The following is a 25,947-nucleotide window of genomic DNA, read 5'->3' as shown; positions in this document are numbered from 1 at the left end:
TTAAAAATAAATTGCCTTTTTTTAAACTTTACATATTAACTAAATTATACACCACACTTTTTTTTTAGGTTATTATCCGATTAATCGAAATAATAATTGGCCAACGAATCAATTATAAAAACAATCATTAGTTGCAGCCCTATGCAAGACATTCTCTGATATGATGAGGTGGCAAGGCAGTGACATCACAATCTCCACCTCATTCAATCACAGAATGCCTTAAATCCTATATTAAATGCAAGGCATTCTTTGAATGGAGGCAGTGCCAAGCTGCTCGGCCCAGAAAATTGCACCAGCCACTGTAGTCCACGATTACTACAGTGATTGTCATTTTCCGCAGTGGTTCCTCAGCTATGAGATATGCAACCATAAGGATCATACGCAGGCCTCAGCTTTGAAGAGAAAGAGCCAATCAAAAGAAAGTCCCCAATGGATAAAGTGGAAATTATTTGGAATATGAAATCAGCTAATGGCCCAGTGATTTGCTAATAACGTCATTTGTTTATCAAGAGATGCACATACTGTGTTTTGTTTTTATTTCATTTGGTGGTATTGCCATAATTTGTTGGAGAAGACTCTTGAAAATCCCTTGGATGGCAAGAAGATCAAACCAGTCAATCCTGAAGGGGATCAACCCTGTATATTCACTGGAAGGACAGATTCTGAAGCTGAAACTCGAATACTTTGACCACCTAATTCGAAGAGAGGACTCATTGGGAAAAGACCCTGATGCTGGGAACCATGGAAGGAAAAAGGAGAAGAGGACAACAGAAAACAAGATAGCATCAACGAAACAATGAACATGCAGTTAAGCAAGCTCTGGGAAGCAGTGGAGGACATAAAAGCCTGGCACGCTATGGTTCATGAGGTCACGAAGAGTCAGACACGACTAAACGACTGAACAACAATTGCCATAATTACTTTATTTTCTATGTCTATTAAGGGTACGGATACGTTTGAACTGGGATATTGTGAAAGAGGACCGGAACTCTAGAAGCTGCATACGAAAGGCAAAGAAAGGATGTTGTGTCCCACCTATTGTGTGTTTATTACTGATGAGGTCAGGCAGTTTGGATCCTAGTCAGAAACCACCTGAGCAATTTCACCAGGAAGCTGTCGCTAAGCAAATCATAAGAGGTCAGGGCAATCTCCACTCTGCAGCCACACATAAACTTGCCCCTTGTGTACATGGGGTTAAGGAACAGAGAATGCCCCGACCACCTATTATTAGCCCATCACAGGTGACAGCTTACTGGTGGGCCCAGTCACTTTTAACAAGGATTAATAATGCATTGACCATTATAATGTTAATGTCTCCTGACACCTAGTGACTGTGCAGCTCCACAGCAACTTTTCATGTTACCTTGGTATGTCCCTCTGTTCCACTGTCCTGTTTAGTGCTAGGTGGTATAGTCTTTAGATTTTTCTTGCCGCTGAAGACAGTTATTAATGACATCGGCTGTATGTTTGGGGTCATTGTCCTGCTGCAGAATACATTTGGGGTCAATCACACACCTCCCTGAAGGTAGGGCATGATAGATAAGTACCGTATTTTTCACACCATAAGACGCACTTTTTTCCCCCCCAAAAAATGGGGGAAAATGTCCCTGCGTCTTATGGAGCGAATACTGACCAGGCACCGCCATCCCCCCCCCCCGCCGCATCAGAATATCAGCGCTCGGCTTCTCTGTGGAGGAGAGAGGACAGGATGTGAGGCGGATCCTTGCAGGGGCATGCCAAGTAGAAGCGGGGGAGGCGGTCTGCCCCGGGTGCCAAAACATGGGGGGCCAGTGGTGTTGCTATGGTGGTGCACTCTGCACCCGTCAGTTGACACCCGCCAGATGTGACACCATCCCGCGGCGGCAAGAGCCCTGGCTGTTTTTTTTTCAGCCGGAACACCCCCGGCGCCGTGGTCTGGTCCAGTCTTACTTCCTGCTCCCTCCACCAGCAGCTGCTGCTGCAAACTATGTCCCCAGTCCTCCTTCCTAGCTGCTGCCCGGGTGGATCTGAGGCCGAAAGCCAGCCAGCCAGAGGGGGTTGTGGATTGTAATGGCAGTGTCCTCCACTGCCTGAAGGTGAGCTGGTGATAAGGAGGTGGGAGGTGTGGGCTGGCATGGTATCCACTGCCCAGTCACCTGAGCTGTTGTGATAGAAGAGGCTGAAGGGGTATTTGTGTCTGCCCTGTCACCCTGAGCTGATCTGGGAAAGTGGGAGGTTGCTGTGTCTACCACCACCACCACCACCCAGGTATAGTGTAGCTGAGCTGATTTGATAGGGGGGTGGTATTACTGTGTCTCCGCCACCCACCTATAGTAGTAGTATAATATTAAATATTTTAGGACACCATTTGGTTCAAAATATTTTTTTTTCTTGTTTTCCTCCTCTAAAACCTAGGTGCGACTTATGGTGCGAAAAATACGGTATCTGCCTGTATTTCTTAGCATTGAGGACACCATTGATCCTGACCAAATCTCCAACTCCATTTGCAGAAATGCAGCCCAGGCTTGCAAGGAACCTCCAGCATGCTTCACGGTTGCCTGCAGACACATTATTGTACCGCTCTCCGGCGAACAATTTTCCTCCTGCTACAGCCAAATACAGATACTCCTCGTTTAACGACTTACCTGTTTAATGACCGATCGGAATTATGATCAGCTTTCCCCACCCTAACAGCCTGCTATGCATCGTTGTATTGTACAGTACAGTATGGAATTTTCATTTGTGTTCTGTACTTATGCAAGTTAAAACAACCTTATTGAGCTGGAGTTTTGTGTTTAGACCTTTTTTTTCACAATACAGTACAGGAGTTAAGAATGCTTAAAATATTGATTACTTTGGCTCCTCGTTTAACAACCTGGTCGCTGGAACGGAACCTGGTCGTTAAGTGAGCCTGTATTTCAAATTTTGAATCATCAGTCCAGAGCACATGCTGCCATTTTCTACACCCAAATTCCTATGTTTTCGTACATAGCTGAGTTGCTTAGCCTTGTATTGAAATATTTTACTTACCCTGTAAACACAAACATGGCTTATATGCAACTGGATCATTAAAAAAAAAAAAAAAGTCAAGCTGGAGAGTGCTAAAGCAGAACCCTGGGAACATGCTGCACCCAAACAGTACTCGCCCCTCTGGTGAGCATAGTCTTCCATTAAGACTACTTCTGGCCAGACTTCTCCAGACAGTAGGTGGGTATACCTGGGTCCCACTGGTTTCCATCAGTTCTGTGCTGATGGCCCTGCTGGACATCTTCTGATGTCAAAGAGAAGTAAAGATGATGTCTTTCGTCTGGTGCATTTAGTTTCTGTGGCCAAGCACTGCATTTAGGGTCCTTAACGTTGCCTGATTCTTCATGCTTCTTCAAAAGAGCTTGAGCAGCAAATTTTAGAACCCTAGTTTGCTTTGTAATCTTTGCCTGGGCTAGACATTGATTATGCAGTATAACTACCTTGTGTCTTGTTGCTGTACTCAGTCTTGATATGGTGTATGACTTGAGACATGAAACGGCTCCACAACCTCACCTTAGTAGCAGAGTTTGTCTGTTCCTCACCCAGTTTTAAGCCTCCTAGACAGCTGTTTTTGTTAATGACTGTTTAAAGCACCTGCTTGGTATATTTGGTTAACTATACAGCTGACCCTAATTCTACAAAAACCCTGACTTTGTGCAAGTGTAAAGGCCCCTACACACGATCGGACTTTTTGACAACAAACATGCAAGTTAGCTGTTTTGGAGCAACATCCAACCGTGTGTACGCTCCATCGGACAAACATTTTCTGTTTCCATCGGACTTTTGTTGGCTGTGCGAATGGACAAACTTTCCGGCAACAAAAGTCAGATGGAGCAAAGTCCGATCGTGTGTACACAAAAGCATCGGACTTTTGTACAAACTACAGTACGCGGTCGCAAGAATGTTTCCAGCACGAACCCATCACGCTGGTTCTCGGCGACAGGGTAGGTCTGGTATGGATTTTAAGGGGAACCCCCTACGCCGAAAAAACGGCATGGGGGTCCCCCAAAATACATACCAGACCCTTATCCGAGCATGCAGCCCAGCCAGGAAAAGGGGTGGGGACGAGTGAGCGTCCCCCCCCCTCCTGAGCCATACCAGGCCGCATGCCCTCAACATGGGGGGGTGGGTGCTTTGGGGGAGGGGGCACCCTGCGGCCCCCCCCAAAGCACCTTGTCCCAATGTCGACGAAGACAAGGGCCTTTTCCCGACAACCCTGGCCATTGGTTGTTGGGGACTGCGGGCGGGGGCTTATCAGAATCCGGAAGCCCCCTTTAATAAGGGGGCCCCCAGATCCCGGCCCCCCACCCAATGTGAATGAGTATGTGGTACATGGTACCCCTACCCATTCACCTAGGGGAAAAAAAAAGTGTCAATAAAAAAAAAAAAACAAACACACTACACAGATTTTAAAAGTAATTTATTAGGCAGCTCCAGGGGTCTTCTTCCGACTTCGGGGGTCTCTCAGGCCTCTTCTCCCTCTCTCCGGTGTCGTGTCTGCGCTCTCTGGTTCTTCTCCAGTGCCTTCTTCCTTCTGCTCTTTTGCCGCTCTTTTGCTAGTGGAGGAGCCCGGACATCTGGATCGTCTTCTTCCCTCTTCTCTTCTAGAGATGTTGACATGACGCTCTCTCTGGCTGTAATGCTGTCTGTGCGCTCTGCTATGACTTATATAGGCGGTGACCCCGCCCCCTATGACATCACAGTCCCGGGGCATGCTGGGACTGAGGTCATAAGGGTGCATGGTCATGTCATCCTATGACCACGCCCCCTTATGACCTCACAGTCCCAGCATGCCCTAGGACTGTGATGTCATAGGGGCGGGGTCACCGCCTATATAAGTCATAGCAGAGCGCACAGACAGCATTACAGCCAGAGAGAGCATCTTGTCAACATCTCTGGAAGAGAAGAGGTAAGAAGACGATCCAGATGTCTGGGCTCCTCCGCTGGCAAAAGAGCGGCAGAAGATAGCGGAGGAGCCGGCGGAAGATCCAGACACCGGGAGAAGACGCCAGAAAGACCCCCGCAGTCAGAAGACCCCCGGAGCTGCCTAATAAATTACTTTAAAAACCTGTGTACTGTGTTTTTTTTTCTTGACACTTTTTTTCCCCTAGGTGAATGGGTAGGGGTACGATATACCCTATACTCATTCACATAGAGCGGGGGGCCACCTTATTAAAGGGGGCTCCCGGATTCCGATAAGCCCCCCGCCCGCAGACTCTGACAACCAACGGCCAGGTTTGTCGGGAAGAGGCCCTTGTCCTCATCAACATGGGCACAGAGTGCTTTGGGGTGGGGGAGCCGCAGGGTGCCCCCCTCCCCCAAAGCACCCACCCCCCATATTGAGGTCATTCGGCCTGGTACGGCTCAGGAGGGGGGGCCCGCTCGCTCATCCCCACCCCCTTTCCTAACTGGCCGGGCTGCGTGCTCGGATAAGGGTCTGGTATGGATTTTGGGGGGACCCCCACGCCTTTTTTTGGCGTAGGGGGTTCCCCTTAAAATCCATACCAGACCTAAGGGCCTGGTATGCCCCTGGAGGGGAACCCATGCCGGTTTTTTATTTAAAATTTGATGTGGAGTTCCCCCTCAAGATTCATACCAAACACACAGTGCCTGCCATTGGCGGGGATCCAAACCTGCGTACTGTGTTTTTTTTTCATTGACACTTTTTTCCCCTAGTTGAATGGGTAGGGGTACGATATACCCTATACTCATTCACATAGAGCGGGGGGCCACCTTATTAAAGGGGGCTCCCGGATTCCGATAAGCCCCCCGCCCGCAGACTCCGACAACCAACGGCCAGGTTTGTCGGGAAGAGGCCCTTGTCCTCATCAACATGGGCACAGAGTGCTTTGGGGTGGGGGAGCCGCAGGGTGCCCCCCTCCCCCAAAGCACCCACCCCCCATGTTGAGGTCATTCGGCCTGGTACGGCTCAGGAGGGGGGGGCCCGCTCGCTCATCCCCACCCCCTTTCCTAACCGGCCGGGCTGCATGCTCGGATAAGGGTCTGGTATGGATTTTGGGGGGACCCCCACGGCTTTTTTTGGCGTAGGGGGTTCCCCTTAAAATCCATACCAGACCTAAGGGCCTGGTATGCCCCTGGAGGGGAACCCATGCCGGTTTTTTATTTAAAATTTGATGTGGAGTTCCCCCTCAAGATTCATACCAAACACACAGTGCCTGCCATTGGCGGGGATCCAAGTCGGATCCCCGCACCAGTGTGAACCCGGCTCGCAAGGTGTCAATCTCACCAATAAGTGGCGAGATTGACACAATATCAGACAATACAGAAGTTGACCAAAGGGTGGTGGTAAAGAGCTAAAAAAAAACACGTGATTTGGTGAAAGTTGGCTGGGAAAGTCCTGTCGTCTGTATGCAAGACAAACTTATGGCCAACGCCCTTTGTACAAAAATCCAAGGGAAAGTTTGTACAAAGTCCTATAGTGTGTATGGGTTTAAGACTTGAGAGTGGTTTGAAGCCAAAAAGGTAATCACACCAACTATTGATTTGATTTATATTTTTCTGTTTGCTTACTTTGCATTTTGTAAATTGATTAAAAATAAACAATAAAAATATATATGTTTGTAAGCATTTTTTACCTTAAAGCATTTCTTCACACCTGCCTAAAACTTTTGGACAGTAATATATATATATATATATATATATATATGAAAAAAAGCTTCCATCTACGTATTTAACTGAGTATTTAGCTGCTTACTTCAGAATTTCGGCTTTTAAGAAAACATTTTTCTCATGAAAGGAAGTGCTTTTTTTTAAAGCACAGTACAAAGGTAGGTTCAAAAACAGAACTGTATTGTACATGTATTTTATTTTACACAATGGATCTAAAACTTTGGAGCATCAATTTAAAACAGTAAATCCATTTATTTCCCACCACCCTTTAAATAGCTTTTATTTTAACCTGCATAGACAGCCTTCGCTCATTCTGTCTGAATCATCAATAGAATGTTCCCAGAATAGTATTCCCAGTATGATATCAGATGACCATTTTATCCTCAAAACAGGATACATCAGATCTCATTACCAGCTGTGTGATGTATGTCTGCCTGCCGTTCAGCTTCCAGCCTGACAAATGAACACAAGACAAACCACACTGTTGTGTATTAAATTCTAATGCCTGCTATTTTTAGCCCACATACCAATTTTAGCCAACATTAAACATGTTCAATTTCAAGGGATAATTATATATATATATATATAGCCATGTGAATGCATGCTAGGTACAAAGCAGAAATATTCAAAAGAAACAATGTGGTTTTCCTATATTTATTTCTACTTATTTACTTTGCTGGGAGAAAAACTGTTTACAGAGTTCAGTAGCTCATGCATATACATGCAAAGCAGAGCAGTCACCCATCCCTCTCCTGTGTTCAGACAGCTCTGCCTAAAGTTCCTTATTAAAGGAAAACAGTTTTTGTTACACTCCCAGTGCTTGGGTAATCCTGTGTCCGGGGTGTACTCTGTATTAAAATATTTCATTATAAAACAACTATTTTATGGAAGTAAAAAAAAAAAAAAAAAATTAGTTTGAAAGCTAAAATCTAAATGCTTAAACGCTTTCACACAGGAATTCACGCACGAAACGTAGGTTTCCTGCGCCATGTACTGGTGTGAACCAGCCCCTGTAGGAAACGTTTCCTGATAGATATAGGTTTGTCATGCTGATGAGGATATGGCAGCCTTCATTATTTTGAATAACTGATCTCCTGTAAGATAAAATACATTTCCATTTGAGAGCAATTTTACTGCATAAAAAAACAGTAAAGGGTGAAAGTATGAACCATTTATTTCTTGCAGTTTCAAGGATGCAAGCAACATTATACATGGAATAAACACCCGACACACTCAGTGCAGAAATACTAAAACAAACAAATATGAAATAAGTCTACATAGGGATGACACTGTCCAAGTCTCTACATCAAGAATGAAACAGTGCATGGTTAGGCAAATTTCAATTCCTAGTGTGTTTACAGTGGTTCTCCGATGTTCTGTACAATATGCAAAACCTAAAGTGAAGTGAAGGAAGGTGACGATAACCGGCCAATAAAATAAAATGGGTTTATATGAGCCATTTAAACTTGCCTCATGCATATGAATTTAAACACTTTGATATTATCCTAAGTATAGACCCAGTGCTGTACTCAGGCAAATACATTTTGGGAGAGGACCCTGTGTATTCCTATGACTGTTAGGCACTGATCAATTCAACATTTCCCAATTTAACACCCAGATAAGGACCAGGCTGGGTGGCATTTGACCCCTGGGACAGTACTGAAAAGTTATGTTGGGTTAATGGCCCCAGCTCTACATGGTGTCCATTATATAGCCATCTGCTTCCTGTTTAAGCATGCAATTACAGCATCTGGCAAGGTGAAGTCTTCCAGAATCATCTACATTTGAAGCATTGAGATGTCATGTGACCAAATGTCCAAATTCACAAAGGAAGCCGATGCTGGAAGGTGTGAAAATTGTGTCACAATAAACAATTTCCTTTAGAACGCCCACCTTTCACCGTGCCCTCTAATTAATGTGGTGCTATGGCAAATTTTTAATGGTCCAAATTAATCTGTCCCTACACTGAAAATGCCACTTGTTGGGTTGTCTCCCAGGCCAAAAACTCCCAGTTCACCCTGCTGGACCCCATCATATTTAGACCATTAGGAAGCCCAATTGTAGGGGTGTTGAGCATAGTCACAGCTAATCTCCTTTGCGTCTCAGTGAAACTTGTGGATTGGAACCGTCACACACCTGACACCTAAGATACGTGTGACGTATTAGAATAAACTTCTGAGTATTGTAATCTCTTTTAGCTAATACATTATGTCGAAGCTTCTACTAGTGCAGAGATAGGAAAGGGACAGTCATTTTTTTTTAATAGGTCAGATGTTCCCCCAGCGAACAGATCCAGTTGAAGATACAATACATCTTTTGGGGAAATATGAGCTAATTTGCACACCAAAATAACCTGGGAAATGGAAGCCAGCAAACAGTATGCAAATCATAATTATTATGGGCAGAAGAGGTTTGGAACAGTTGAACACTTCTGGCCTAAAATTTGCCAAAATTGGTAAGTGCATTTGACCTTAGGTTATCGGAGGCAATACTTGAGTTTGGGCAGTAGTCAAATAAATGTTGTCTGTTCTAATGCCCAATTCATACAAAGAACAGCTTGGTCATGCTTTCCTGGTGTCATACTCTACATAACAAGTTTGGCGTGGCAAAGCAATACATTGCAATAGCAAGCAAAAAGTTTGGAAAGCTGATGCAAAGACCGTTTGCATCTCAAGGATCCTTGAGAAAGTCATGTGTCAGTGATGCAATGCGTGGGAGGAGCTTAGGGCGTTCAGTGCTGCAATACACCTGAAGGTTAACAGCAGCTGTTTCTTTATGGGAAACCTCGTCCACAGCGGCTGACTGCAATCTGCATATTTGAATGCTTCTAATAGACTGGGAGTTTGTGAGTGTATCTCTTGTCCCTGTTTTGCTTGTGTACTATCTAGTAAGTTCACTGCACAATGATCTATTTTTTCTTTGCTTGCTTTGCATAAAACCTTTATCCTGAGAGCCAAATCACCAGCAGTATTATGGCTAAAGTGGGATGCAAGAAAAACTAAATATCCTGATACAAACGATCTAACCCAGTGAGTCAATCAATCTGGATTAAGGGAAGGAACTGTTTAATTATTTTTACTTTCCCCCACTATTTATCTCTGCCTAGACATTGTACTCAGAGTGTCATTATTATTTTATTTATATTCACCGTCACATCACCAATTTGAAGATTGCCAATTTTAACACATGTATTAGCACCATAATTATTTATCTATTTTATTCACATGTATGCATTTTTTATTCCTGGATTTAAGCTTAGTCGCAGCAGCATATTGTGCACTATTTAAAGCGCATCAATTTTATACTTAGTACTATAGAATTTTATACCCTCTTCTTGTCCTGCTGAGAATGATTTTACCAGACAAGTAGTAAGGGCAAATCTGCAACAGGGATGCTGGCAGGAATGAATAACCTGACTGGTTCAAACCTTCCACTACTCAACTAAAAAATATTTATTAAATATTGTGCATTTGGCTTCACAGTGTAGATTGAGCTGGTGGGGCTTAAAACTATATTGGTAAGAATGTTTTTACTCAAATCCACAAGGCCTCTACTCTCTAGCTGAGCATTTTACAGATTACCATCAATATATCATCTAGTGAATTCAGAAGGTATAGCAATATAAACCCGGTTTACTACACAGAAAAAAGGAGATGTGCCTCAGGTTGGTGCACATGATTTATACATAGTGACTGCTGCAGGTAAGTTGATGTAAGAAAATAGAGTTGCTCTCTATTTCCATTTGTTCAGCAACACCTGTGGACACAGCAAAGAACATTGTTTTATCTACTTCATTGAAGTTGCCATGCAGAGTCAGAAATAACTTTTACTTGATTAGGCTCAGGTGAACTGGATACTGTTGGGCCTCTCTCGGTGCCCATCTACACTAATCACAAGTCAATCTAAAAACTTCAAGAATGCTGTCAGGCTGAATAACTGTAACAGAGATCTCTATACGCCAGTTCCCAGTGGGATGGAAATGGTTCCAGTACCCTAGATTTGCAATGACTGCAGCTGTGGGTAGAACCTGGATATCTGAAAGGGGGAAATTTCACTAATGTAGCCCAGACAAGATTGGTCAGTGGCAGGATCAACTTGCAGGCATCGCCCAAAAACTGAATTCTTTCTTCAGAATAATACATGAGGCTTCCTTTAAATGGCCCTGGATAACCCCCACCTTACTTTAAGATATACAGCCACTTGAAGTCAGACTGATGAATGCAACAACACTGAAGTAGTCATTAAATTATTGATGAGTCTAAAGTGCACTGGACTTTCAGACAGGATTAGTTCACAGCAAGAGGCTTTCAGAACATGCCTGAAAACATACACTCACAGAATAGTGTTAATCAACTCAACTACAGTATAGTACATTGGATGTATTTTAAAACTTCACCAAAAGCATGAATGGATGACAAGAACTAGATTATTAATTGCAGTATAAGATTGTCTATGGGGCTGGAAATTAAAACAATATTATAAACTTTCCACAAAACCCTATTTGGGTTCTTCACAAAGCACTTTAGAGAATTAGAGAAGACCTGTGATGCACACAACATAAGCAGTCTGTTATGAGCTTAACTGAGATTTGAGACTGCAACCAGTTTGTTTACAAGGCATACTACTGGCACGGTTTGCTAATGTCACAGGTTATACAAAACATTTCTGCTTTTTGATTGCACAGCAGGTACACTTTAATGAAATTAATATCAGCAATATAGACGTTTGTGCATGCTACCAGTGAGATTTATAAAAGCTGCTGTAATAGTTTTGGCAGTTATGGTGGAAAAATGCCACGAGATTATACGTTTTCCTTGTGGAAATGTTTTCATAAAATTCCCTTCTTTGGAGCCACGAAAGAATGGGAAGATATAAATCTGTGTACCTAATGGTGCGGTCACAACTTCTAATAAAATTGCTACAGAGATCACATGCTATGTATTCATATATGTGGGGCACCAATGTAATGGCAGCAGATCTTGAGCCATTTTGGGGAAATGTGCGATTCCAAAAACATATACATCTATGAGGCATGGAATTTATTACCTGCGTTTAGGGACAGATGTTCACCCCTGTCCACAAACAGCTTGCATCTAGGGGAAAAGATCTGTCCCTAACTGCAAATAAATGCTCCATGTGAGAGTTACATCTGAATACCAGAAGACAGCTGTAGTTGCTGTCAGCCAACAAATGCCTTGTACAGGCTGAGTGGCCACAACTATCCACTTCCACCTGTAAATCCAGATTCAAGAATCTTCATTTACTGGCTTTGGACCGTTTTTATTTTTGCGATCAGGGTCCCTTTAAAACTAAGGGGTCTATTTATCAATGTTTTTACCCAAGACTTACCTATTTTCATATTACAGAATCTCAGGGTAAAGTTGTATAAATATTGGGGGAAAATTATAGACTTAACTGTTCCCAAATGAGATACTGCATGATTATAGGGCACATCAAGTAAAACAGTAGTCCTTGGTTTCCATAAAACCCCTTTTTCTATGGTGCAGAGAGATTTTAGGCAGGCCATGCATTAATTACTTTTTTTCTTTTGTTCAACCAGCAGGTTGAACAAAAAAAGTAAGGCGGGATTCCCCCATTGACACACTCGAAGTTAATGGGGGAAACACTCCTGGAGTCTTTCCCGCCGGCATTGATCGTGTTGATGGCTATAGCCAGTAGCACTGATCGTTCAGGGAAACACCCAGCAGGCTGGTTCTACAACCAGCCTGCCCATTCATGGATCGAACTACGATCCATATATAGCTGCCTTAACAAGACTGCCGACTGAATTGCAGTTCATGGTGGACAGATCATAAAAAGATTCTGTGGTTACCAAGGTACAATCTGCAATTTATAACCCGGAGTTCAGGTAAAACGTGACAAGATTTCCTTGGTGGTGGAGGGGTCCTAAACAAACTGGATCCTGAGTCACTGGAAACATGCCAGCATGGTTAATTGGAGGTTTAAAGAGGTAATTAGTATAGATTACTGTTGATTTTGCTCAGTGTTCACATGCCAAGCCAAACCCTGCAAGGTAGCAGCACAAAAATCCACAATAGCAATAAACTACTTCGCTATTTCTAGTGCTTTGTAATTAAACACGCCTTTCTTGCGATGTTCATTAACCAAAATAAAGCACATTTATACAGATTAGCCCTTTTTCTTACTGCATTACAAAGTTTTATTTTTAGTAACTCATACAGATTGTATAGCCCTTTTTTTTAAATTCGTAAAATACAAGTCACATAAAATTCAAAAGTCTGTAAAATGTCAAATTGTGGAGCACGTGTATTCAATCGAAACAGAACAGTGTTAGGTCACACTACAAATATGCGGGTGTGTACAGAAGAATTTAATCAAACACAAAAGGTCAGGAATGTAGAGTCCAGACAAATTCTGCAACAGAACACAAACTTCATACCAGAACTGTATAATAAACATGTTAACCTGCAGTTTAACTCTAGCACCCCTGCTGTTTTACCAGTTTATCAGTCATATGCAAAACGGTTTCAAAAAACATTTATTTTCAGTTTTTTTTTTTTTTTTTTAGAGCAGCAAGACTCAAACTTTGTGAGGGTCTAGTTCAATATTCCATTTAATATAGGGCAGACCCTCATACTACACAGATGTTCGTAACCTAGGTTATCTGGCAGATGAAATCTGAAAGTAGAGGGCAGGTTTAAAGAAAAAAAAACAAAAAAAAAAAGAATATATATATATATATATATATATATATATATATATATATATATATATATATATATATATATATATATATATATATACACACACACATATATACATATACACACACACACATATACACATATACACACATACACACACACACACACACACACACACACACACATCCATCCACAGAGTTCTGTGGTGAGAAGTGTCAGATATAAATAGGCGTCACGACAAGGCTGTGCGCCCATGATAAAAGGTGTCACATTTAAGGAGCCTATATACATGTAGGGCAGGATTGACCAATGTGTTTGCCATATGCCAAGGCGAGGGCAGGGAGTGCACATCACCAATTTTCAGCTTTGGTTTATTGTGATAAATAAATAGCAATAGAACAAGCTTTGTGATAGATTTGCTTTAAAACACATCAGTACTGCCCCTACCCAATAAAAGGATTTAAAACAAATCTGTGTCTAAAAATATCTGATAAACCTACACCGATCAGCCACCACACTATGACCACTGACAGGTACAGTAAATAACATTATCTCAATACAATGGCATCTTAGAGTGGGTGGGATATATTAGGCAGCAAATGAACATGTTGTCCCTGAAGCAGATGTGTTGAAAGCAGAAAAAAAAACCCCCAAAAAACGGGTAAGTATAAGGATCTGAGTGACTTTGCCAAGAGCCAAACTGTAATGGCTAGACAACAGGGTCAGAACAACTTCAAAACTGTGGTTTTTGTTTGATGTTCCTGGGCTGCAATGGTCAGGACCTACCAAAAGTGGTCCAAGGAAGGAAAACCAGATAACCAGTGATAGGGTCATGGACAGCCAAGGCTCATTGACGCATGTTGGGAGTGAAGGCTGGCTAGTGTAGTCCAATTCAATAGACGAGCTGCTGTAGCTCAAATTTCCAAAAGAGTTAATGCTGGTTCTGATTAAAAGGCATCAGAACAAAGTACATGTCGCATATGGGGCTGTGTATCCATTGACTAGTCAGGGTTCCCATGCTGACCCATGTCCACAGCCAGAAAAGTGTCTACAGTGGGCACTTGAGCATCAGACTATGGAGCAATGGAAGAAGGTGGCCAGGTCTGATGAATTACATTTTCTTTCCTATCATGAGGGTGGCCAGGTGCGTGTACATTGCTTACCTGGGGAAGAGATGGCACCATCATACACTATAGGAAGAAGGCAAGTTATCTACTAGGAAACCTTGGGTCCTGCCAGTCATGTGAATGTAAATTATTTGACACACGTCATATCCCTAAATATTGTTGTTGATCAAGCACACCTCTACATTTAAATGGTATTCCCCGATGGCATTAGTCTCTTTCGGCAGGATAATGTGCCCTGGCAAAATGGTTCAGGAATGGTTTGAGGAACACAACGACAAGTTTAAGCTGTTTACTTGGCCTCCAAATTCTCCAGATCATAATCCAATTGAGCATCTGTGGGATGGGGTGTGCTGCAAAAACAAGTCCAATCCATCCCCCACCTTGCAATTTACAGGACTTAAAAGGATCTGATACTAACGGCTCGCTACCAGATACTACAAGCATACAGTACCTTCAGGGGTCTTATGGAGCCCATGCCTCATAAGGTTATGGTGGGTGGTCATAATGTAAAGGCTACCGAGTGTATGCATTACACTACAAGTGAATCCACCACTAGGAGAGGCCCTATTATTTTTTCTCAAGACATCCACATAAACTTTCTAAAGATAGGGCCAGAAAAGTGCTCCCTACACTGTTTTTTTTTTTTTTTTTCTTATTTGGGTAGCCACAAAGGTCATTGGTTGTAGGATGATTGCAAAGTTTTGTTATTTGGTCACAGGCACAATGCAGGGTTCATGGCAGGCTTTAAGTGCCCTCAGCCATTGTAGAAAATGTGTTTAGAGTATACAATAGTGCAAGTCTGTATAGATATTAGCTTCAACAAGCCACAGGGCTAATGCACCCTTCAGTCTGTTAATAATATCACACAACAGAACTAAAACCATGTGAAGTCAGATCATTCAAAGGGGAAAAAAAGAACTGATATGATGTGAGGCTCCACAGTGTTTTTTTAGGCCTGTAGCCAAAAATAAATATGAATCCAACATCATCCCCCCTTTGGCTGCAAAGGACTGAATAGCCATTACACACAAAGCAGTACTCCAGCCCAATCACTCATTCAGGTGATACTGTCTTGCTGCTGCTGGGTGCCTTCATCCTGGATGTGATGTCAGCAGCCCCAGAGCCGTCACTCAAGTGACACTATACAGTATTTGCCGATTACTCCTCTCTTCGTTGCTAAATAAAAAGGTAGGGAGGGGAAGAGCTGGGCCAGTATAGACTGTAATTAAGACACTTCCAAAAGAGGAGTGTGCCATTGCATTTCAGGAGAAAGGAGGCTGTGCTAGGGGCGAACTGACTCTTCTGGAGCAGTTACGTTTTCAGTACATTGCAAGCAAATAAAAATAGAATATATAAAATTCAGTTAGATTACTTAATGGGGTTCCTTTTTTTCACCAAATTCTACTCCATCATAATTATTTCAATTGCAGAATGACTGAATTCCCCAATAGTAGGTTTATTTATTAAAAGCATTCATATAGCACTGTGCTTTACATCTTGTACAGTCTCCTCAGTTCCTGCCCTCAATTCGTTTTCAAATATAAGGTCCATTTACATTAAATATTTAGCCTTGAACTGTGTTTTGCCCAACATTCTCCTTTAAAGCGAGTTCCCCTAAAATATCTTTAAAGAGTCAAATTTAATGCTACCAAAAGTGATCAACAGTCTCGCTGAGTCATTACAACTTTTAAAACAAAAATGGTGGAAATCAAAACAACCATTTAGAAAAAAAATTTAAAAACAAGGTTAAATGTTTACTGCAGGACTAGTTCAGGCTTCAAAAACTCTGGTCTAAAACTAAAACATTCCTGTAGTTTTGAATGACAGAGAAAATATAGCATAACCCATTTAATCTCATGGTTGATTCATTAAAAAGAAAAAAAAAAAAAAAAGAAAAAGGAGTTTCCAATAGCAACCAATCAGGTTTCTTCTTTAATTTTATGGCCCAATTAAAGAATTGAACACAATACTGTTCCAAGCCTACACTTCAAACTTGCCTTCTCACCATAGGTACATGCACAGCACGCAAACATCAGTCAACAAAACGCAACATGACGCACAAAGAGTGCAACTGCGGAGGACTTCTACAGTTAAGCCTGTGGTGGGTGAAATGCCTCACAGGTGGGAAAAAAGTGAATAAAGTGGATTTTATGCCGATTATGGTGTGGGACATTTTTCCAAACTTTTTTGGAGAATTAAAAATTTTGAATTGGTTGCTAGGGTTCACTATTTTTATGAATCAAATCTTTTACTCAGTTTTCGAAGCTGGAAGGTTTGTTAACAGTTAAAATTACCTGATGTAATAAGCCAATAAGCTGTACATACTCTACTCATTGGGATCTGTGCTATTTGTGTATGCAAGGAGGAAGCGACACACAACTGGATTAAAAATAAAAACAAACACCCCAAAATGTGGTACTTTTTGATGCCTTAACATATCTTTTCCCACCACTATCAACTTCATCACTAAGGAAGCCTCCAGATTCAAAACAAGTACCCTGCAGGTCTGTATATGCCCAGTACAAGGCAAGCCCCCTGCTCAGGCCTAAATTGTGGGAGGCTAGCAGGAGTGTCAAATCTTCCCTTAAATGCACAAAGATTTTTGGGGTGGCTTCCACAAGGGATGGGGTAGGTGGGTTAAGGAACCAGAGGTTACCTGCTATACAACGTAGAGGCGAAGCATGATGGAATGGTGTTAAAGCGGACCTTCAGTAATTTTTTCAACTTTTCATCTATTAAATATTCTGCCCTTGTTGTTTTAACTTTGGATAGTAAAACATTTTTTTTCTGCCAGTAAATACCTTATACAGCTCACTTCCTGTTTGTCTGGTCATTAGCCTAGGCTTATGACATCATGCACAGCTCTCTCCCTCTTGAGAGTTTGCCAGAAAGGGAGGGGGGAGATGAGTCATAAGGGGGGCAATGAGAGCTGCAGAGCTGGAGATGTGCCTCTGTGTGTCTGTGTAAATCCAAAAAGTGAACAGGCAGCAGATTCAGCCGTCCACAGTTAAAATGGCTGCAGCCAGACTTAGTGGAGGGTGATTTTTGCAGCATATTTGGCAAGTACAGAATCACAGTATATATAAAATAATATGCAAAGTGGTTGGAGGGAAGCTTCAGAATGGCATAACCTTATTTTTTTTTTTTTTTTTTTTTTACAGATGACATAAATGCTGACTTGCATGCCAGTGGTGGTCCTGTTACTATAAACTTTTTTGTGCAATTCTTTTGGTCATGTCTTCACAACCTCTTCTGCCTGCACTGCTAGTATACAGATTTATTCACATTTCTTAGTTCAACTACAGCAAATTTACATTTGTATCCAAAAAGTCTGCGGTGGAATGCCAATGATTTTTACTTCTGGATAGAGCAGGGAAGGGTTTTTTTTCCCCTTTTTTAACCCCCCCCCCCCCCAAATAGAAACATAGCAATAAAAAAAACTATTGCCATAAAAGCAATAAGAAAAATCGACACCAGGTCACCCAAAAACTACACAAGCTTTTATTAGGAAAAATATTGCTATGTTCAGTTTTACACAGTTGTATTTAATAAACATTTCTTTTAAGGCCGTGATAGAATATATTTAGAACAGTGTTGGCCAAAGCAACAAATCAACTTACAGTTCCTAGGCTAAATAAAAAATAGGGCAGAGCTTATGGAGGAAGAGGGCTAAAGCCTGCAGCCCATTACTATAATTATTTTTTTGAGCCTGTTGTTTTCAATACCTTAGTAATGGAGTCTCACAACTTGCATATAGCGTAAGGGTAATGTCAAACTGGCATAACTAAACCAAAGTCTGGCAATTATAACACTGTAGTCTAGACTTATCACTGCGTCTGTTGGAAGAATTGCCACAGATGTTGTTCATGGCAACAAATTCAAATTCATTTTTTCATTCTGGGAGTAATGGGAAATTGAAGAATTTGATTGCACTCAGTAACGGACTGTATGAAATAATTCTTCAAATCACAAAAAATGATAAATGAGGTCCATTGTGCTGAACTGCTGTATACAGGGAATTTACTAGAACCCTGACGAAACAATTCTATTGAGAGAGGCATGAAAGGAAGATGTGGCCCGATCATCACTCACTACAAGCCCTGGTATACCAATAGGTCACATGCCAGTCATTTTGCTCTCCAGGTCCTATTATTATTCAAAAAAGGATTTCCGTCTATATCTTTATGGAACCATCCAGTACAAGGACTACAGTGTACACAGCAATGCGTGGAAGAGGAAGAACTTGGTAGAGTGCGGAGCTAAATGCATTTGCATGACAGATTACCAGCCAACTCTCCTCACCACAATCCATGAACCTTCACCTATAATACAATTTAAATGCACACACCTTTCATGATAAAATCAGGGTGGGAAAAACCATGGATAAGACCCTAGAGGAAAAATTGGCCACAGTTTTCATATGAAACAGCATCTCTAAAAATATATGCTTCTTGGCCATTCCTATAGGCCAGTGATGGCGAACCTTGGCACCCCAGATGTTTTGGAACTACATTTCCCACGATGCTCATGCACTGGGCAGTGTAGTTGAGCATCATGGGAAATGTAGTTCCAAAACATCCGGAGTGCCAAGGTTCGCCATCACTGGCCTATAGGCTATTCTAACTGCCTCAAATTCTTAAAGTGGAAGTCCATGCAAAAACTAAAATCCCTGCATCTATAGCCACCCACATTCTAACACTAACCTCTCTAGCCCAGTAAAGAAGAAAAAAAGAAAAAAAAAAAAAAAAGGAGTATACATACCCTTTCTGCAAGCGATCAGACCTGATCTCCAGTGGCAGAAGCTCTGCTGAGTACACATCCGACAACTGCTGTGAAATGAATAGGAAGTGATGTCACCCATAGAGTTACTATGGGGCTTCCATTGACGGACGTGTCCTCTGCACCCGCCTCCACAGCGAAGCTTGCGGCTGACAGCTCAGCGTGGGATCAGAGCTTCCGCTGCTGGAGATCGGATTGGATCACTTGCAAAAAAGGTATGTATACTCATTTTTTTCTTTTTAGGGCTAGAGAGGTTAGTGTTCGAATGTTGGTGGCTATAGATGCAGGGATTTTAGTTTTTGCATGGGCTTCCACTTTAGGTGCAGTTTTAAGATGTAGATATAGGTCATCAGAAATGTCCTGTGTTTTTTTTTCTATTAAAATCAAACCTGGTAATATACTTGCTTTTGGCTAGCTGTATTTAGTGTTTGGCCTCTACAGTGTATAGATGAATATTGTTTCAAAGATGCATCTTTAACGCCCCCACAAAACTTGACTATTTTAGTAGGTTATGATGGGGACAGATTTTAAAACTAGGATCATTCACATCTATAAAGGAAAGCTTTCTTTGATACTGTGCAGATTCATCAACAGAAAAGATTTTTTTTACCTTAAAATGCATTTTCCGAATTAAGGTAAAAAAAAAAAAAAAAAATGTATATGTTGCTTTCCCCTTACACTTACTTGAGCCCTATCTCGATCCAGCACTGTGCCCATATGCAGCAGCTGCTCTCCCCCCTCTCTTGCTCCTCTCATGGGAGACTTGGCAGCAGTGATAGCCATTGGCTCATGCTGCTGTCAGTCAAATCCTGAGAGAAGGGAGCGGGGGCAGGGCTGAGCCAGGCTATGGACACACACACAACCCAGCTCGGGATCCAGCCCGTATGTCTGTTCCCATAGCAAGTAGCTTGGTATGGAGGCAGATGAAGAAGGAGGAGTGCAAAGCACAAGCGGGGGACCCCAGAAAAGGAGGATCTAAAATGTTCTAAATCTTAAATGTTTTTTTTGTAATAACAAACATGTCATATTTACCTGCTCTGTGCTGTTGATTTTTCACATTTAAGATTTAGAACATTTTAAACTGAACTGATAAGGATTCCAATACAGAAGCAAGGAAATACGTTGTTCAAATTTGCGTGATTTTTCTGGCTCTGTTAAAGAAAAATGCATTAAAAAAGTACAATTATTATTAAAAGTGTCTACATCTCCACAACTGAGCAGGTAGCAAGGGAAAAGTCTTCACACCTTTTTACTTTAGTCTTCAGGAACCTGGACAGTCTGGCCAACTGAGTATTATCAAACGTCTCTAAAAATGCCACACAGCTGAGGCCACCACACACCATTTACTTAAACGTTGTTCATGAATGCACTGGGAATTGGCACCATTACCGAGGCACACTATTTAAACCTGACACTAAAATAATGCCCAGCTGGGTTTGATTTTCAGGGGTATATCTCCGTAACCTTCTGGGTATATAAAAGAGTAGCGTTTTAAGGAGACTATATGGAAATCTGGAGATGAAGGATAGCACTTTAAAGTAACTTCACCCGGCAGGGGTTGCGCTGTCCCTCTGCCCGGGGCTCTTGATTGGATAGATAGCAGTGCAGCCATTGGCTCCGACGGCTGTCAATCAAATCCAATGACGCGGGGGGTGGGACCGAGTCATACATTCGGCGGCTATGGACGCCAAATGGACACGGGAGGTAACCCCCTGGAAGAGCGCTTCTCCAAGGGGGTTATCTGATGTGGGGAGGAGCCCCCGAGGGTCCCCAGAATACGGTGTTCGGGGCCACTGTGTGCAAAACGAGTTGCACATTGTAGGCAAGTATGATATTTTTGTTTTTTTAAATAATCAAAGCTTTACAATCAACCTATAGGCAATTTAGGCTTATGAAGTTGTTTCCACCTGGGTCTCCTTCTGGGACACACACACAAAAAAAAAAAAGGTACCGAGCATACCTTTAACTACTGAGTTGGTCAATCACTAAATAGTAAGGAATTAGGAAGGAATAATAAGGAGTACCTGTCAACTGCACAACATGAATGGCAAATCAAGAGCCAGCTTAAAAGACAAGTTCATTTTAAAAAATTATTAAATAAATACACATTTTTTTTTTTTTTGCAGGTAAAAAAAAAGTGCATTTTTTTTTTAGAAGCCTGGAAAGCATTGCACCAGCGATCAGATCGCTGATGCCATGCAGGTCACCTGCAGACTGAGTGTGAGCGGTCTGCCCCGTACATCATATAGCCAGGCAGTTTTACACTGACAGGAAGACTCAATAGCGTCAGGGTAGTTCAGTGAAAACTACAAGCCGACAGCCGCAAAGGATGTTGGGACTTGTAGTTCATTCATACACAGAGCTCTGTGTATGAATGACGCGGCCCTGTGGGCAGAGCCCTGCACGGGTTTGCCGCTTTCAAAAAGCGACAGCTAATATGGGGAACTTCTCCCCATACTGCTGCCACAGGGAGAGAGAGCAGTGGGGAGCAACTGCAGCAGTGGTAACATGTTACATGTTCCACCCTAAAAACAAGTGGAACATGTAACATGTTCCCAAAGGTGAACTTAACTAATAAACCTGTTCAACAGACACCAGGCTGGAAGTAAGGAGTGGAACGGTTTAGAGGAGTTCATAGTATTTGTATATAATCTGGAAACTGATTAAGGCTAGATTCATACAGGCGACAGTTTCTACCACCCTCTGAAGATCGCTTTTCAGACAGCAGTAGAGTAGCAGCTTCCAGGCAGAGGAGGCGATTCTGTTTATCTGTTTTTTTTTTTTTTTTTTTTTTTGCCAAATGGCGATTTTTACATTGAACCAACATGCTGCAACTACAAGCCAAGCGTTTGGCTCATGGTTGTGAAGCAGTCTCAGACTTCAACTGTCCTACCTATAAAACTCGACAAGCCAAGTTAAATTTGCCATGGCTGCAAAGGATTGTGGCATGTGTGCGACCTCCTTCTGCTGCATTATTTAGGTTTTCCATGGGCAGTAAAATGCAGCTGATCTACTTGTTTTTACCACCAGTGTGAATGAGGCATAAACAAGCCATATGTCCAGAAAAACAAAACATGGTACCTCAGATCTAAGAGCAGCTGTGTAACAGATTTCTAGTGGGGAAAAATGCAATGCATTAAAGCCTAGCTGCTACGTGCAACATTCCTCTTGCTTTAGGCTATGTTGTGTTTCTACACCACATACAAAATGGCATTGGTTCTGACTGAACATAGTGCAGCCCCTGAAAGCCCCAGTGAAGTAATCACTGGGAAAACCACCTTCAAGAAACACCATCCCACTCCACATAGCTGTAAATGAAAAGGTTTTTCGCCATTACCAGAAGCCTGGTGTCTTAGGAACTACAAGATGGCAGCAAAGGAGAAATGGAAAAATGGCAGCAAGAAAAAAAAAAACTTTAAAAAGAGAACACCAATGGGAAATTGCTGCTAAGAAACTAGGGCATGATATAGATTACATCCATTTGATTTCCAGCTGTAAATGTGTTTTAATCCAATAAAAAAACAAAGGAATATATTTTAAATTCGCTATGACCAGTGGCTGCAAGGATCTTCCTTTCCCTTAAAGTGCATAGGTAATGCCAGTTACTCAGAGTAGCCGTTTTAAAACTGACAAACATCACTGCTTTGAGGGGGGGCGGGGAGCAAAAAGGCTGCAATCTGACAGAAGTGGAAACTAATTTGGTATTAAACTAGCAATATCTATCAGAAGCTTTCACTTCATTCAACTCAACTGAGTTCAGAAAGATTGACGCACCCACTGAACATGTATCCCGCTATGAGTTAGATGTGTATTTTAAGCAAAAAGGCACAAAATCAATTAGAACAGTCTACGCAAAAATGCAGTATACTTATATCATCTCTGCTGCAAAGAAAAGCAAGCAGACACAGGAAATTATCTATTCATATAGAATACTAAAGTGTAGCATTTTAGAAAGAGTTGTCAGCCTGGTAATTGTATTTGGAGTCTGTTGAAGAATTGTATGACTGTTTAAAACACTCACCTTAATTCCCAGTCAAATTTTATTTTATTTTTTTTACATTTCTAAAATGATAGCTATATACCAAATAGGTAATCAAGAAACCAAACAGGGACAAAAAAATAAAAGTAATAATTTTCTGACATCACATTTATACCAGCCTATTACTGTGTTGCTCTAAGCATCTGCTTAATTCGAATCAGCTGCCTAACGCACCACAACAGATCACAAATTCTGCATTTAATAGTGTACCAAATCACAGCGTGTTGACTTTCACTGCATTACAAAGCAGCATAGGCGTGCGCAGCCTATTGCATTAGGGTGTGCACCCTTGAGCTCAAAGACACATGCATGTGTATGTGCCTACATATATATGACCCCGGCACATTGATCTCCCTGCCGACACAGTGAAAGAGAAGAGCATAAACGCTTTTCTTATGGCAGAGCAGGTAAGAGGGAGATCTTTACCATGTTCCTGCTGCTACACAGAGCGATAACACTAATGCGCATGGGGTGATTAGGGTGTGCCTGGGCACACCCGGCACACCCTGTGCGCACGCCTATGCAAAGCAGATGCTTTGGGGTTTCTATTCAAGATGGCTAATGCTCATAATCATATGGTGCAGTAACACGTGTCACAGTGAATTGGTATGAAGGGCCCTTCAATTACATGGTTCTCTTTTGGGATTACTTTAGCTGATGACAGCACTTAGTGGAGGGGGGGTTCTTTAATTTCTACCATACAAAGAGACAGGTTGTTTTGCCTTTCATCATGTATACTCTGCTCCAGGCTTCATTTCAGATAATGGAGGAGGTGTGAGGTGACTTGTATCGTTGCAGCAAGTGAGGCAAGAAAACATATTAAAGAAGCCAAAACGTGTATGTGCAAGGCTGCCATAGCCTATAACAAATTAATCATCTCATACTGACCATTTCAGTAAATTGGAATTAGGCTGCTATAGGTTACTGCATTTGGCACACAACTGCCCTTTGCACAGCTTCATTTTCTAAGTCTTGCTCTTTAGGAAAAATGTTAAAAAGAAACCGCTTGCCCCAGGTACATTCTATCACCTCCTGTGGCAATGCTCTAAAATACAGGCATTCTGGACACAGGTGGTATGGTTCTTACATGACACCATGGGCTTCCCTATAACATTACAGCCCAAACCTTGACTACTGGGAATTTTTCCAGAGCCGGAGCTGGATAAGTTCACAAAAATATTTCTGCACAAAACACTATTCTCCGCGAGGAAGGTCATAGCTAGAGTACGGATGAGACCCAGCCCACCAGAACTTTCACACCGGATAGTGGAGGTGAATAACACACTGCCTTATAAGAAGCTTGTCTACTCCCATAGAGGATGCCCCTCTAAGTATGATAAAATCTGGGATAGCTGGCTTAAGGCCTCTAAGACCATAATATGACTCGAAAACGGTGCAACAGAACTCTTTTGATGATAACAGCCCAGTACTCATCCAAGTATACGACCTATTATATTGGTTAGCAGCCATAATGTCTCATGCACATGTATGTATTTCTAAGGAACGTTCTTATGGGATAACGGAGTTTGATACTGTTTATTATGTCAAAGATTTGTCATGTACACTTCCTACATGTATGTTTTTTTTTGTTCAATAAAACTTACGTTTTGAAGGGAAAAAAAAAAATAAACTGCTTAGCAAGTTCAGCCTGTAGGTGGATGATGAGAATTTGCCTACCGTACATATAATTTGCCAAGTTTATATTGATCTGTTAGAAGATAATAGGATACATTTACATCACAAAAAAAAGTTCCTTAAAAAAATATATAAAATAAAAAAAAAAAAAAATTTTTTCAGTTTCTGTCAAGGAAGAAGTTTCTCTGGAAGAAACCATTTGCAGCAATAGACAAGTGCAGATTACATAGAGACATGCTCCGCGTTCCCTTTGCTGATACGTTTCGGGGGACCCACCTTGCTTGAAACTGCTTCAGATGTTTCGTTTTGCAGGGTATGGCTGCCTACTAGAGGTTCAATGTAGAGCAGCAACATCCCCCATGGTGACCAGATTGAAATTTTCTGAACAATCGTGGGTCATGTGTAGTGTCACAGTATGCCTGATACGTCGCGACCAAGTGCAGCGCATTGAATGTACAGACTGTCAGTTTACCACTTTTCTGTATCAATGCTGTACAAAAAATTATATTGTAGAGAAACAAGTTAGGGGCTGGGAGGGAAAATAGGCAATAGACCCACTTAATAGAAGTTCCTGTTCAATACACATTTCCCATTAAACACTGAAGCTTCCACCCAAAAATGCAACTTTTCAACTTTTGAAAAACAAAATAAAATTCTAAAGCAGGCTTCTTGTGGTGGTTCTCCAAAGGTGATTTCTTTGCTTGCAATAAAATTGTATGGGAGGGAAAAAAGGGACACTTCACATTCGGGAGCCTCGTTCTTGCAAAATCTGAAAGATAATAAAACTGAATGTTAGTGGGATGACGACTGGTAGTAGTCACACATCATCTAAAGAACTTGCATTTCTCAAGTCATATGGTTTAAAAAAAAGGCTACCACTCACATGGCTAAATTACTACAAACGGTCCTATTTTGCTGTTTTTTCTGGCTCAAACCACAGGCATTGTGAGAACTTCTGTCAGAAGTAGCCAATTGTCTGGCTTTCATGTTGATCCTCTAGAAAGATTATAAACTTGTAACAATTTTGTAGCTGGTGAAGTCAGAA

At 41.8% G+C, this 25,947-nt stretch overlaps 1 protein-coding gene across 2 annotated transcripts in view; it reads right to left on the bottom strand.

Annotated features, from left to right (window-relative positions):
- Positions 1–7,792: 7,792 nt before the first annotated feature.
- LOC141148913 (BTB/POZ domain-containing protein KCTD5-like) overlaps positions 7,793–25,947 on the bottom strand; it is a 121,106-nt gene continuing 102,951 nt past the window's right edge. For both annotated transcript variants that reach the window (XM_073636780.1, XM_073636782.1), the window contains one exon: positions 7,793–25,671. In XM_073636780.1, the coding sequence (XP_073492881.1) occupies positions 25,642–25,671 (30 nt within the window). In that variant the 3' untranslated portion in view covers positions 7,793–25,641. The remainder of the gene's footprint in view (positions 25,672–25,947) is intronic.

This window comes from Aquarana catesbeiana, linkage group LG06 (genome assembly GCF_042186555.1).
Source record: "Aquarana catesbeiana isolate 2022-GZ linkage group LG06, ASM4218655v1, whole genome shotgun sequence".
NCBI classification, from domain to species: Eukaryota; Metazoa; Chordata; class Amphibia; order Anura; family Ranidae; genus Aquarana; species Aquarana catesbeiana.
Note: the sequence above shows the minus strand (reverse complement) of the source record. Positions and strands in the feature narration are given on the sequence as shown.